Source organism: Urocampus carinirostris, chromosome 1 (genome assembly GCF_059441175.1).
Source record: "Urocampus carinirostris isolate Australia breed hairy pipefish chromosome 1, RoL_Ucar_1.0, whole genome shotgun sequence".
NCBI lineage: Eukaryota > Metazoa > Chordata > Actinopteri > Syngnathiformes > Syngnathidae > Urocampus > Urocampus carinirostris.
This window is the reverse complement of record NC_142349.1, coordinates 73,486,674-73,502,289: the sequence shown is the minus strand read 5'-3', so window position 1 is coordinate 73,502,289 and position 15,616 is coordinate 73,486,674. Positions and strand designations below refer to the sequence as shown.

At 41.6% G+C, this 15,616-nt stretch overlaps 1 protein-coding gene across 2 annotated transcripts; it reads right to left on the bottom strand.

The window, feature by feature from the left end:
* Positions 1–1,218: 1,218 nt before the first annotated feature.
* On the bottom strand, positions 1,219–15,402 carry ift57 (intraflagellar transport 57 homolog (Chlamydomonas)). 2 transcript variants are annotated; one of them, XM_088350553.1, is made up of 11 exons: positions 14,971–15,401; positions 9,811–9,985; positions 8,176–8,294; positions 6,722–6,809; positions 5,422–5,490; positions 5,245–5,361; positions 5,074–5,145; positions 4,877–5,008; positions 3,375–3,437; positions 1,574–1,640; positions 1,219–1,506 (listed from the first exon to the last, which is right to left on the bottom strand). In XM_088350553.1, exons 1-11 carry the CDS (start codon positions 15,144–15,146, stop codon positions 1,367–1,369), a joined length of 1,218 nt encoding a protein of 405 aa, XP_088206679.1. In that variant the 5' UTR covers positions 15,147–15,401; the 3' UTR covers positions 1,219–1,366. The 2 variants fall into 2 exon arrangements, with proteins under 2 accessions (XP_088206679.1, XP_088206688.1); XM_088350562.1 differs by lacking the exon at positions 3,375–3,437 and having other exon boundaries at positions 14,971–15,402.
* Between the last annotated feature and the right edge of the window lie 214 nt (positions 15,403–15,616).

Below are 15,616 nucleotides of genomic sequence, written 5' to 3'. Positions count from 1 at the left end.
TGTTGAGGAAAATGAATGTAACTTGAATAAAACTAGCATGACCAGACCCTTATCATGGAAAGGTGTCCATCGAAAGGGGGGGAGGCAAACTACCATATTGGGTCATGGGAAATAATGTGGCGAAACAAATTTCAAGAAGCAACCTTCCAATGGAGCAGAAATGCATTTAGGCGGATTTTTTTTTAATCTGTGGGCATTATTGTGTGTTTTGGAGTCAATATTATACTCAGTTGGATTTTATGGATTGTCCCTGACCGAGCCATTTTCATGAAGTTGAAGACGGCCAGGGGACGTCATGGTGAGTTACGCCGACCGAAACTGGCCTCGCCCCAAAAATATACACAAAAGCAGAGAAGTTTGACTGAGAGACGTCGTTTATTAATATTCGTCTGCGTTCTGGTTCTTCCTCTCTGAGACGTCAGCTCTAATAACCTTTGTTCAGGAATATCAGTTGTTGTTTTTTCCCGAAGTCGGTGCGTCCCTTTTCGACTCTCCAACATTACCCATCTCAGCCAATGTTTCTCATCAAAAGTCGCCGTGACCCAGCCAAGTTCCCGTCAGCTTCGCAAGCTGTTCCAAACCGAGCCGAGTGTTATTGCTTCGCTGACGTTTAAACTCGGGAGAAACAAGCCTGGAATTTCCTGTCCAAACAAATGTGTCCTCATTCTGTCGATAAGCTCTGACTTCACAACTCCACGACACGCCAGCTTTAGTTTTCGGGTATCTGGTTTCAGACTCATGGTGATATTTCTCGGAGTATATAATTGGCCGGTCCAAACTGTCCCTAGGTGTGACTGAGCGATTGAGTTGTCTGTCCACGTGTGCCCTGCAATTGGCTGTCAACCAGTTCAGGGTGCCCACTGCCAGGAGATGGCTGGGATGGGCTCTAGCCCCCCCCCGCGACCCTAATAAGGATAAGCGGTACAGCTAATGAGATGAGATATTTGAAATCACATGTCAAAGAGTATGGTTAAAGCTACCGTATATAATTAAAACACTTTGTATATATATCATGTTTCAATGCGAGCGCATGAGGCTTATAGTCGGGTGCGGCTTATGTGGATACAAAACGTTTTTCCTTTTCAAAATGTACTGGGCTTATAGTCCGAATGTTACAGTAATACAGGCATCTTAGGCTACCGGTAGAGTTATGGATTTCTAGCAAAACGCTAACTTTAGCTCCAACACGAACCCAAACTCGTGAACTGACTAAACGGATACATAAAATGTCATTTATTTCCGTTATATCCATACACAACCTATCTTTCCCTTGGTAGTTTATCTCCCACAGGGTCTCCCGTCTTAGAAACCCGTAAACGCAATCGTCCACAACGCGGCAGTCTTTGCAAGTGGAGCCCCCCGGTGGTCAGACGTGGTGTTGCAAGTGGGATTTTTGCTTGAGTTTAGCGTGCATTAGCATGTGCGCTACCACGCCGGCACGTACGTCCATGAGCGCCACTTCCTGCTTCAGACGGGCGGCGCTCTGCTTGATTCGGACCAGCGCCGCTACACGAAAAAAAAAGGGTGTTAGCGTGGTTAGCATGTGATGCTATCCAGAAAAATAGGAAGCCACCTCCGTCAGACATGCTGCTCCCTCGCTCCTCCATCTCCTGTTTCACCTTCTCCAAGTCTTGGCTCAGCTGAAAGGATCACAAGATGAAAATGTTCTACAAACTGGAAATTTGAGATGGATTTCATTAATAACACTTTTATTACTGCATCCTTTTACAATGGTACTGAAATTTGACTCCCGAGACACTTCATGTGTCTTTCTAAACCCTTACAGTTGGAGCAAGTCAGAGAAATGTAATCAGCCGAGCGACGAGTATAGTCCACGTATCAATTTATTTAGCCTAATCAAAGAGTTGAACAAATCGGGTCTTTCTGCCGTGCCAAATTACAATCGTGTGGAGAAGACCCGGGGGCTGCAGGGTTTTCCCATGTTATAACACATGGCGATGAAATGTTCACGCCCCATGACCAAGCTGCTGCCGATTGGTCCACACTGTTGCCGAGGCAGACTTCCCAATCCTCCTTTGAAGAATGGGACAAGACACTCCGGACAGAATGGGGCATGACACCCAGTCCAACCCCCCAGGCGAGGTAATAAGTCATTGTTATCTACACAGAATGGAACAAAAGGCACATTGCAACGCAAAGCGCGGTTTACGACACCCTTCTGCCAAAGTTCGCACTCCAACGCTGAAGTCAGATTTAGGACCAGTATATTTGACTTTAGTTAGATAAAACAGTGTATAAAATAGTATACATCTTCATTATGCTAGTTATTACTACAATATTACATTTTTCATACTTATATCAATGAAAATGACAATTAAATTCATCTGTTACATCATTACTACAATATTACTACTATAAAACTATGAAATAACATCATTGCTCTTACTCAATTGTGACACATGCCCGTTATTACTACGTCAGTTTGTTATCAATGTTATTACTATATCATCACCCTATTAACTGTATTTTATCGTTTTTATCACTTATCGTTACCATGTTATAAACACGGTTAATACTATTTTACCAATGAAAACACTTTGTATTTTATTAATACCTTATCACTATGTTCACACGGTTATTGCTATGGTAATACAATCGTATTACTACCTTATTCCTGTCACCATTGTGTTTTATTTATAAATATATATATATATATATATATATATATATATATATAGTTAGAGTCACTGTTGGTCGTATAATATCAATTTTACTATGCCATTACATTATTACCGTTATTACTAAATTGTTATTACTATGTTTTGAGGGGCAAGATGGAAATGTTGTAAACCAATAGCAGACCAGCATTTGATACTGTTAAAGTTAAAACTTATATAAACTCTATGTTGGCAAAACTATTCAAATAAAAACAAGCATCAAGGTAAATAAAATCCCAAGCGGGCCAGGACCTCAGCCGCACTGACCGCTCCCGTGTGAGAAGCTAACTTTATTCTCACAGGAAACAGAAAAATAACCGAAAATGCGACTTCAAAATAAAAGAGTACAAGACTGATAAACGTACAAGAAGAGATGCAATTAGACTGATTATTGAAACGTTACTTCATGTGTGTGTGTGTGAAGGATTGTTTTTATATTCCTAAATATAAAAACAAATTATATTCACACAGTGAATTCTGAGAAATATTACAACCAAAACGACCAACCTACCAGATACGTCGACCAATAGCAGACGGGCAAGGGGAACCATCATATTGATAATCCTATCGTGGGGGTCCACTCTACTATTAGTGACATTAAATCCCGAAAAGGACGTTTTTGGCTAGGTTTTCCACCGCTCGACCATCGATGCGGCCAGAGATTTCCCTTTTACGGTCAAGGTGGCGTTCACTGACCTCCGCTAGGATTCTGGTCCTGTGGGCCACGCCCCCGCTAGCTTGCTGGTAGCGCCCCTGGATCTGCCAATCACAACAATGTCGAGTCGCTGAGTACCGATACCCAACATGGCCGATACCGAGAACAAAAACCTGCCTATAATACTCATTTGTATGTTAATACATTATTACTACGTTATTAAGATGTTAGCAGAGTTATTACTCATTTATTACTACCCTAATACTTTGTTATCACTATTATTCTTATTTCAACATGTGATTACGACATTGTTATTAGTGTCGTTACAATTTTATGACTTCATTATCACTGTTACTATGCCATCACTCTTAATACTAGCTTATTACTCTGTTATAACTGTTAATTACTACATTATTTTATTTCTGTTACTACGTTATCACTACAGACGCTCCCCTACTTACGACCGTCCGACTCACGATTTTTTTCGGGATGTCGAAAAAGTTTTTCCGAGTACAGGACAGTACTGTAGTGCCTCTTTCCGCCACTACCGGCGTGTGGCGCTGTGAGAGGTCACCCGGCATCCACCCCGAAGAAAAAATCCGACTTCCTCTTCTTGGTTCGTGTGTAAACATACTTTACTGTATCTCCTGTGCGCCAAAAGCATTTTTATTGTTTATTATCTCAAGCATCCGTTCAATATTTTTTGTGTAAAGAAGAGGCGAGCTGTTTCTTTTGAAACAGAAGTGGAATAAGAAAGCTTGATACGGTTGAGAAAATGGTTGGATCGCTTTTTTTCGGTCACTTTCTACCACAGAGAAAATCGCCGAACTCTTGAAGCCCATCTTCCAAAAGTAAGTTAAACTTCACTTTATTTATCTTGATAGAGCATATTCTCTTATATAATTTTTATTTTTAGTCCAAAACGATACAGGTGACTTATACAAGCCTTAAACATACTTATATTAACCTTAAACACACAAAATGTGGCACCGAAGCAACTTACGAACAAATTCAACTTACAAACGATAGTCCGGAATCTAACTCCTTCGTAAGTGGATCCGGCACTCTCTGTCTGTCCCTCACCCCCCCATACAACCCCCTCCGGAGGAAAACAAAGCCTATGCAACAAGGACTGTACAAACATCTTTGTTCCTTTTATCTCTTTGTTTTCTTTATCCTCACTGTAAAATGTGGACCTGGAGTGCCAATATACAATATATTCAACCCATGTTGTAACAATGACAGTAAAGGTAGATTCTATTCAATTCTATTCGAAGTAGGGCAGCGTCTGTTACTACATTATTACTACGTTATTACTATGTAATCACTATTTTATTAATACATTATCACTTATTAATACATTGTTACTACTGCGTTATTACTTTGTTATTTTAAGTTATTACCACTTTTACTGTTATTTCTATTCTACATGATTACTACTACACATATTAATGTTATCACCATTTTATGACAACATTAATACTATGTTATGACTCCCTTATTACTATATTACTGTTATGAATGGCGGCGGGCGTGGCTTAACCTCATCCAGCTTGGCCCTGGCGACCCGATGCTCGCCGAGGACGCCCTCTAGTTGCTTGTTCAGGTACTTCTCTCGACTGGACACTTTCTCCAGCGTCCTGCTGACGTCCTCGTCCAATTTGTCCAAATAGCCCTGAGGACCAATAGATTTTCGTCAAGGAGGTCCGACCCCGCGGTGGGGCCGAGCCGCGGCGCCACCTTGGCCTGCTGCAGCGAAGACTTGATGGCGTCCTGGTGCTGGTGCATCTGGTCCACGTGGACCCTCCAGTCCTGCGGGGGGGCGACATTTCCATTGACATTGAGGAACACGTTAGGGAACATGGTGAGCAACGGGATTAGAACCGGGGCGAGCGGTCAAATGTTCCTGACCTTGTTGTCGGTCCTGATGGTGACCTTGAGAAGGGGCAGGACCCGTTCCACCTCCAGGTTCCACTGGGCCACGTCCACCGTGGAACTTAAGATCTCGTCGGGTTTGGCCGTGGCTTCCTAAAGGAACGGCATGGAATAAGACTCGAGTGCACTGCCCGGTGCTAAAGGCCTGCTCACCTGAGGCCTGCTTTTCAAGGCCAGCGCCTCCAGGTCCACCAGGTTCTCCTCGTCTTCTTCGTCTTCCTCCTGAAGAGAGGCGAAGGCGTGAGGAAGGAGCTTGGTAGGAATTTCAATATCAAAATGTAGCGTTTACCAAATTGTTCCAATGACTTATCTGACTCAATTTACCAAACACAACCTACATTCTCCTAACAATGCGCGCTCATTTCTTGATGGAAAAATGAACAAGAGACCGGCATTTCCACACGGGGGCAGATTTCATTTCTTAAATAATTTAGATAAGTGAACTCCATCGAATATACGGCCGAATTAGTGTCGCTAGAGCACAGGTGTCAAACAGGCGGCCCACGGGCCAAATGAGGCCCGCTAAGGGATTGAATCCGGCCCGCGAGACAACGCTCAGAGAAGTGCAAGAGAAAAACAAGCTGCAGGTTGAAATATGTCAACTTGATGTTGCCAAGGCCAGATGCCTCTCACAAAGACACTGTACTTGTATTTATTTCTCTCTCTCTCTCTCTCTCTCTCTCTCTCTCTCTCTCTTCCACCCCTTTTCTCCCGCTCTGTCTCTGTCTCTTTCACTCTCTGTGTCTCTTTTTTTCTCTTCCTTTGTTGCACTTTGTCTCTTTTCTCTTTCTCTCTTCATACCCTTTGCGCTTTTTCTTTTTTCTATCCTTCTGTCTTTCTATTTCTCTTTGGATTTCTTTTTTCCTCTCCCTTTCTTTTCCCCTTCTATCACGACTTTTTATCTTTTGTTTCTCACGCTCTCTCCCTCTCTCCCTTTTTCTTTCTTTGTCCCGCCCTCTCTCCTTTTCCTTCCCACTTTCTTTTATTTCTTTCTCTTTAATTTACTAGTCCGGCCCCCGACAGAATGTTTGTTCTATCGTGTGGCCCCCGAGTTAAAATGAGTTTGACACCCCTGCGCTAGACTCTCTGTCAAGACTTCTCTCTCGATCTTTTGCCTTTTTTTCCTCCGCCCAAGGTTTTTCCGCAAGCTGGTGTGCCGGCTCCTCCCATGGGCGTGCCAGGGAATCCCCACGTGGGCGTCTCTGCGTCACCAGGGCCCCTCTTGCGTCGAGGAAGTGCTGATGATCATATCGGCCCTTCGTCCCAGTTCCCGCTGTTTCTGTGAACATCGTTCTTCACTAGGTTGCATTGACCCGCCCCAAAGCCCAGCCAGTGAATATCTTTTGCATTAAATGTCATTTGTTTTTGATCGTACAAAATCCTTTATAGTCAAATGTATAAAATCCTTCAAGCTCAAAGTGGGAGGAGTTTAAAAAAAAAAAAGAGGACGTACGAGATTGCGCTCGTTATCGCTGAGGGTCAGTTGCTCCGCCTCCTCCATCAGCGAGTCTTCTTCTGCGCTCTCGTTAGGGTAGTTTGGTCTGAAATCGACAGCCGCGAAGTCATCATTCTTAAGTGGCTTTTCCCACATTTGGACAAGGCTTTTAAAATCTTAAGTCATTTTAGTGCCATAACGTATAGAACTGATCTTCAAAACCATTATCCCTGAGTGCCAAAATGCAGACATATTTGAAAAAACTGTTCTAAAGGCTTTGGTACTGCTGATTAGTAAGTATCAAGCCTCTGGGAATGATTTGAGTATGATAAATCATCACGAGATGGCAGGAATGGCTTTGACCAGATCTTTGTCCACACATCGAGGAGCCCTCACTTCCTTGTGTTGCTTCCTCTATCCGGTGATTGAGAGTGTGTAGGCAGGCCCATATACCGAGTAGGTTCAGTGAAGCAGTGTGGTAAGAAAAGCGAGAAGTGAAGACAGTTACGCCTTCAAAGCTTTTTCCTTTTTAAAAAAGGTGACAAGGTCCCTTTGTCATCATCGGTACAGAGAGGGATGACGTTTTGTGAGATCGTGTCACCGGAAACATTGGGCGTTATAAAGTTACTTTATGTTTATGGAAAGCCTTTTGAGAATAGAGATATCACTAATGCAAAAAAAAAAAAAACCCCGGGTTAAAGTTATGCTTGAAATGCACCTTTTCACAAAAAGCCATTTTGATTCAGGATTTTTTTCCTGAAACATTTATTTAAGAAACTGTTTGCTAAACAATTTTAAAAGCTAGAAACACATTTTTGGTCTATTGACGAGCATTCTTTTGGTATGTCCTATGTGTTAAGTTTTGGTCGTGGATGATGGACCCATGTGGGGGAGGCAGGAGTGCTCAAAACAAGGACGGTGTTTATGAACAAAATCAGGACCCGAATACCAAACAAACAAGTGGGCACAAGGCAACTCAAATGGCGAAATAAGAAACAAAGACCAAACCTGGAAATGGAATAACACAGGAAACAAACTATTCCTTCTCCTCTGCCAAGAACATACTGAGGACAGTTTGTGTGTTTGATTGTCGGGTCTAAACGACCACTTACGTGTGGGAAAGCTTAAAAAATCTTGACTAATCGTAGAAGAAAATTCAGGCTAAGAGAAAAGAAGGTCAGATCAGCTCGCCGGCCCATCTCTTTCTGACCATCCCCCCCTTTTTCCTCTGTTTTATTGAAGTCACAACGGGGTGGAAAAGTACTGAGACAAAGAAGGAAAAACGACCACCCCCCCTGGACAGCCGTGGGGGTGGTGTGAAACAAAGACAAGAAAACTAGGAGAAGCCATTCAGAAGGACCATTCAGCTGATTAGAAATACACACCTTTGAGCAATTACGTTTAAGACTACTTTACATTGACACTGCCCCTTGTGGGCATCACATGCCACATAGGAAGTGGAATTTGAGTACCTTTTGAAAGCGAATCCCCGTCTCTTGAGGGCTTGGTCGGCTAGCGCGTTCAAGACGGAGCAGACTTGCTCGCCGGAGCCGGACTTGAGCTTGGACGGCGGGAAGTCCACCTTTACGCCCTAGAAATGGCAAAAAAGGGGCGTGTCAAACACCTCATCCCGCTGTTACGGAAAAAGGAATGCGAGCAATATGGGGACTAACGAGTACTGTTATACCTTACAGGGCTAAACGATTTTGGGAAAAATAAAATATTTTTTTAGACCTTTATTGCAATTTCTATGCGATTTTCGATTTTACAAGAAATGCTAGTTTACAGACACAATAACAATCCACAGAGCACCTGCAAGTAATCACCAATTCTTTTCACTCTCCTTCCTCCGACTACGATTTAATCAATGAATTTATTTTCAATGTAGCGAGCCGCTAAGGCCACGAGCTATCGCGTCTCCGTTTGTTTTGGTGGCAAATTGTGCAAAACGCCCCCTGTTGGACTGACAGCGTACGCCAGCCTATCACAGTCGGGCACACACTGCTTTCAAACTTTGCCCGGCTTTTATTGGCCGGTGTCGTTAAAACTTGCCTCTCAATTCTGGACGGACAAAGACTCCATTACTCACAAACATGGAAGTACAAATCCTTGAAAAAAAATGCAGTGTATTGCAAATACACGATCGCACTACGTTGCAGTATCGATTTGATTTTGGTTCATCGTGCATCCTAGTACTGCAGTATAACATAAAACCTCTTGTAGTAACTGTTTTTGACTTGAAATGAGAGTTCCCAGACGTGCCTGTTATCACTTCGTTTGATTTTTCAAATCCAAACCCTTCTCTTATAAATACTGTTTTACAGATTACCGACACCGGAAAAATATTCTAAAGTTACAAATTACTATCTATACTCATATTGAGCAAGACCCTGAAAAGTGCATGAAATTAGCCACGAAATTAAAGAAATAGAAAAAAAAATGTGTAATATTTCGGAGCAGGACGTATATTGGCCCTGCCCCAAAACATACACAAGAGTTGAAATGAGAGGGGACACGTTGTTTATTTCATCCAAACATTCAGTTGTGTTCCCCGAGGTTGTCCGGGCGACAGCCAATAAGAAGCCCGCATCGAGTACCTTCATGCTTCCGGGCTTTCCCGAGCGTTATAAGGTTGTGCATTTCCAAAGTAGACGGTCAGAGAACAAAAGAAAAATGGACAAGTGGTTAGGAATCGAGCCAAAACCTCAGCCCCAGAAGAAACATTCAAAAGAAGCTGACAAAATTGATGTCGCTACAAAACGTAAACGTACATTAAAAGCATGGTGGAAAGAGTGGCTTGGAGCAAACATTGCATGAATGAAGGAAGATGAGTAAATCCAGGTACATATTGATGGCAGATTGAAAACAGCCATGTCATATCCATGCAATGAATGTTAGAAGTAGATTTATAATCAACTTAATTTTAAAGTGTTGTTCTGTTATATACTTCGATTATCGATCCTTAATACTTTGCAAAAATGTTTTTTTTTGCGATGAGTCGTCTTATTGCGTTTCATGTTGTGAAAAATGGGGCAGGCTACTTTATGGCTGCTTATAGTCTGGATAATATTGTACTTTTTTACGAGGTGCCTCGTCCCGGCGCTTACGAGTGCTCTTAGCTCGGCTAGGACGTTAGCGATGACGCCGGTGGGCTCGTCGTCTTCCTGAGGCGACGCCAGACTCCGGCCGGCGCAGTTGATGAGCCAGGCGGCCGTGATGGCGAAGACGAAAAACTGCTCGCCCGGATTGGCGGCCAGGTAAGGGCTGGACACGAAGTAATGCCTGCGACCAAAAAACAGAACCAAACAATGGTCATTTGGGGTTCCTCGGTGACACTGTGGCAACTAAGTTGCAAATTCCTTGCTTGGGATCCAGATGGAAGGCGGGAAAAGCCAGGCTTTTTGATCCGGCTGTCCCGACAAAAACTTAAAAGTACTATGAATAAATAATGGTTGCCGTTTTGGCTGCGCTCTGGTCCCCTTTTCAATGATAACACAATGGAAGACTAGCAATATTTTACCTGATTTGTAATGACTCCAGAATGTTTCTATCTATCTATCTACCTTGGTCATGTCCCTCAAGAGGGGTGACCGACAGCAAGACAAACGCATACAATAACAACGAAAATAAAATAAAAAGAAAATTAAAAAAGGGAAAAAATTGCAAAAAAAACACACACAAAATTTTTTGGACCATGGCCAACCCAAATGCCCAAAAACCCAAACAAGTTAGGCACCCCGGCACGCAAGTAGGTCATGCTTTCGTTCCTCCAGATGAAACGGGATACCAGAAAGCGGCCATGTCACTCGGGTCAGGGTGACACAACACACTCTTCTGTTCAACAGCTTTCACTGGTTTACCCCTGCCGCATCATACGGGTGCCCTGACCATCCCTTAGAACATGTCTATACATCCCACTATCCTTTTACAACACCTCTGCAATCATTCCTATCACCAACAAGAGCTCTAGCTTCCATTATTTTTCGACCTCTTTCCTGCAGTGCACTCATAACACCAGCCATCCGCGTCAATGGCGGCCTTCCTCTTGGTCTCCTTCCATTGACTCCTTCTCTGTAGATCCTCTTCAACATTCGCTCCTCATCCATCCTCTCCATGTGTCCAAACCAACCGAGTACTCTCTTATCCACATGCTTGGTCAGTTCCGCTACTACTCCAGTTCTGTCTCTCACAGTTTCATTTCTCAATCTATCCAATCTTGTCACTCCGAACATACTCCTCAAACACTTCATGTCCTGCTCCAAGTTTCTGCACCATACAACACAGTCGGCACAATCACACTCTCTTAACATCCATACTCATACTCTTGTTGCTCATCACTCTCCCCTGAGCACCCAAAACCTCGCTTGCTTGATTGACTGTGTGCAATACCTCGCACTCCATTCCACCAACTGCAGCCACATCACAACCCAAGTACCTAAAGCTTTCCAGAATGTTTGACAGAAAATAAAGAACTTTGTCTCCAAATATTGCGATAATTCCTGTATACTTGTTTGGACAAATAGCAACCCCCCTTTTGGCTTGTATTGTATAAAAATGAAATCCAGATCAGGAAAAAAAAATCACAAGAGACTTTAGAAAAAAGAAAGACATAAACCAAATATTTCTTTTTATAGATTATTGATACATTTATAGTTTAGTAGACACTCAACATAAGGAGAGAAAACCAATGGATTTTGAACTCACAGGAACAAGAGAGGACCCAAATCTCCGATAAGAAATGTCAACCTGTTCTAAAATCCCTCTGCTGAGCCCTCCTTTGTATCAAATCTACTAAGTTATATTTAAAAAAGGGTGTGGCAATCAAAGAACAGCAACGTCTGATAGAGACAACGATGTAAACTACAGCTGAATATAAAAATGAAATATGATATGCTTAAAAAAGGCCCCTTGTGTAGAGAACATGTCGTTATTTGAATTTTACTGTATTTATTTTTATTTTTCCTTTTTTTCTCTGTACTTCTGCAGCACTTTCTGTTCCCTTGAAAATGGTTCACTTTCATGATCAACGATTCAAACACTACAAAGTTGAAACTTTCATGCTAATTCAGTTCGTCACGATGCAATGTTGCATAAGAAAAAGATTTTAAAAAGCGTAAGATTTTTTTTCAAAATAAAAGCGGATGTGGCGCCCTCTGCCGGATTAAAGCGGTACTACAAATCTCAGCACTTATTCACATTGATATAACGTATTTAGTGGCTGTATAAATCACGTGAAACAACGAATCGATTATCTGATTAATTGCAGACGCTTTTAATAATCGAGTTGAATCGATCACTATCGAGGAAGATGATGATCGAGGACTCGTCTCATACGTGTTCAAAGAGAATGCAGGAATCAACGACGTCAGAGGGAGCTCTCGTTTATTGATGCAACAATCTCAACAAGAAACTCAAAGAATCTCCGGATATGAGTGGGTCTTTCTAGTTTCAACACAGCATGAGTACACAATATAGCCCATCCCTTTCACGTGTACGTGCCACGTGAGGCAGACGCCACGTGAAGGGGTTTTGTACTTTCTTGGAATTGTTTTTAAGTTTGGGTCACTTTGGCCTTTGCCAGATTCTCTTGTCCTCCCTTAAGGAGGATTGTTTATACCAATTTGTCTGCCAAGACTTTCCCGAAATGTAAGCAAGTCTTTTTAACAAATGTTAGCAGGTCCCTTGAACAAATGTAAGCAAGTCTCTAATCTACAACATTACTTCGATGAGTTGTTGCGGCCTTAATGGAAACAATTCAGGTTTGTCAAAACGACAAACAACAGTGAAATGTAATCATCAAAACAAAGAACTGGTATCCTATGCAATCTCATTCTCCGGTGTTCAATATCAAAAAGAGAATCGACTTATCAGTTATTAATATAGATCTTAAAAACAAATCTTTTGGGGTGAAGCAGCTCATCAAGAAATAGTAGTACACCAAAGGATAAACATGCGGCCTGCGGGCCAACTCAGGCCCGAAAAACAACACCCAGATAACCGTCCATCCATCCATTATCTGCACCGCTTATCCTCAATAGGGCCGAGGGGACCCAGAGAAGCACAAGAGAGAAATCCGCCTGCAGTTTGAAATATGACCACTTGATGGTGACCAAGCCGGGCGCCACTCACAAAGGAACTGGAGCCGTTTAATTTATCTCTCTCTTTTTCTATCTCTCATCGGCACTCTCTCTTTTTCATTTTCTACTTTGTCTCTATTCCTCCATCTCTACTTCTTTATTTCCGCTTATTGACTATCTTTTCTCTTTCTTTTATGTCAAGTCATGTTTATTTGTTTTCTTTTCTGTTTCTGCCTCTATTTTTCTCTTTCACTCTCCCTCTCTTCACTGTATGTCATTATTTTTTCTCTTTCCTTTTTCTTTTGTTCTCTTTCTCTTCTTTATTTTGTTTTCTTTTTTTGTCTTCTTTATTTCAAGTCATGTTTATTTGTTTTCTTTTCTGTTTCTGCCTCTATTTTTCTCTTTCACTCTCCCTCTCTTCACTGTATTTGTCATTATTTTTTCTCTTTCCTTTGTCTTTCTTTTGTTCTCTTTCTCTTCTTTATTTTGTTTTCTTTTTTTCTCTTCTTTATTTCAAGTCATGTTTATTTGTTTTCTTTTCTGTTTCTGCCTCTATTTTTCTCTTTCACTCTCCCTCTCTTCACTGTATTTGTCATTATTTTTTCTCTTTCCTTTGTCTTTCTTTTGTTCTCTTTCTCTTCTTTATTTCAAGTCAAGTCAAGCCATGTTTATTTGTGACACCCTTAATCACAAAGAGTCTCAAAGGGCTGCACAGACCACAGATTACTGCAAACCACAGACTATTATATATTATGACACCATCCCCTGATCTAAAACCTACATGAGGGCAAGGGAAACCTCAAAAACCTCAAGTCAAGTCATGTTTATTTGTTTGGCCGTTAATCACAAGGAGTCTCAAAGGGCTGCACAGACCACAGACGACTGCAAACTATTATCACAGACTATTATGACACCATCCCCTGATTTAAAACCTACACGAGGGCAAGGAAAAACTCAAAAACTTCAAGCCATGTTTATTCGTGACGCCCTTAATCACAAATAGTCTCAAAGAGCTGCACAGACCACAGATTACTGCAAACTACGAACTATTATGACACCATCCCCTGATCTAAAACCTACATGAAGGCAAGGAAAAACTCAAAAACTTCAGGTCATGTTTATTTGTTTGGCCCTTAATCACAAAGGGTCTCAAAGGGCTGTACAGACCACAGATTATTGCAAACCACAGACTATGATGACACCATCCCCTGATCAAAAACCGACATGAGGGCAAGGAAAAACTCAAAAACTTCAGGTCATGTTTATTTGTGACGCCCTTAATCACAAAGAGTCTCAAAGGGCTGCACAGACCACAGATTACTGCAAACCACAGACTTTTATATATTATGACACCATCCCCTGATCTTAAACCTACATGAGGGCAAGGAAAAACTCAAAAATTGACATGAGGAAAACGGAGAAACCTTGTGAAGGATGACCAAAGTGAATTTCCCTTCGGGGATGAATAAAGTATCTATCTATCTATCTATCTATCTATCTATCTATCTATCTATCTATCTATCAGGCTGCAATGGATGTTTCTCTCTCTCTCCCTTTCCTTTATCAATATTTTTTTCTCTTTTAACCTGACTCTATTTTTCTCTTTCACTCTCTTTTTCTCCCTTCTCACTATCTTTTTTACTTTATTTCCTTTTATCTCCTTATATCTCTGATTTCTCTCACTTTTTTCCATCTCTCGCTTTTTCTTTTTCCCTGACTCTTATTCTTTCTCTCGTTCCCTCACACTCTTTCCTTCTTTTCTTCTCTCTTCTACCATGTGGCCCCCAAGCTATCCCTTAAAGTAGACACTTTGATTTGATAGATGCATTTTCCATCATCTCTGTTTTTAACTCATCGCGATGGCTTAGTTTTTGTTTCGTAAGACTTGCTTGTTTATTTTCGGTCAAAATAATAATTGAAAAATAATTATTAATTATTAAAAATTCGGTAAAAATAATTCGAAATAGTTTTCGTTGACATTGATGATAACGTTGTCAAAGATTGCTTACAGTGAAATAATGCAAGGTGGCTCTTCAAGAGAAACGTGGCAGAAAATATAAATACGATTTTTTTTTAAAGAGTACATTAGAAAAGGACAAATAACAACGTCACTTTTGCTGGTATGTTATTAAAAGAAAAGGCCAGAAAATAGTGACTCGAAAGAACAATTTCAAGTTAGCATGCTAGCACCTGTTGAGCGGCTTCATGTTGTGTTTTTCCAGTAACTCGTGATCACAGTTGAGAATTTTCAGCTTGTCCAGCAGCGACTCCATGAGCACGAAGGCCCGGTGAGGAGCTCCCGGCCCCCGGTCGTCCTCCTCGCGGCCCTCCCGGCCGCGGTGCTGCTGCTGGCCGTCCTGCGCCATCTTTGCTAGCTTGTGGCTAGGCTAAGCTAGCGGGTTTTGTTTGCTAGCCGTTGTTAGGGCAACGGGCGGTTAGCCGCCTAGCTAACAACAAACAGCCCCTTAAAATTCCTCTTATTCTTTTTCCTTACGATAAAATGAAACGAAACACAAGAATGGTCCAAATTGTCCGTTTGACAACACCTGACGTAAAAGAAGTTGACATGAGACCGTCATTTTATCGAAAACAAAAAAGGGGAACGTCTTCTTCTTTTCGGGACTGGCGGACAGCAAATGCCAGTTTAGCTCACTAGCATCATCTAGCGGTGAGCATCAGATCTTTTTTATTGAGCGCTAAAATCAGAACAGCGACACATAACGAGCAAAGAACTGAACACTGGAAATACATTTATTAGTGAAAGAAATTGTATCTAATAATACACAAAAAACAAGATTTTTCTTCACAAAATAACATTTTAAAAAGACAAAAAAGA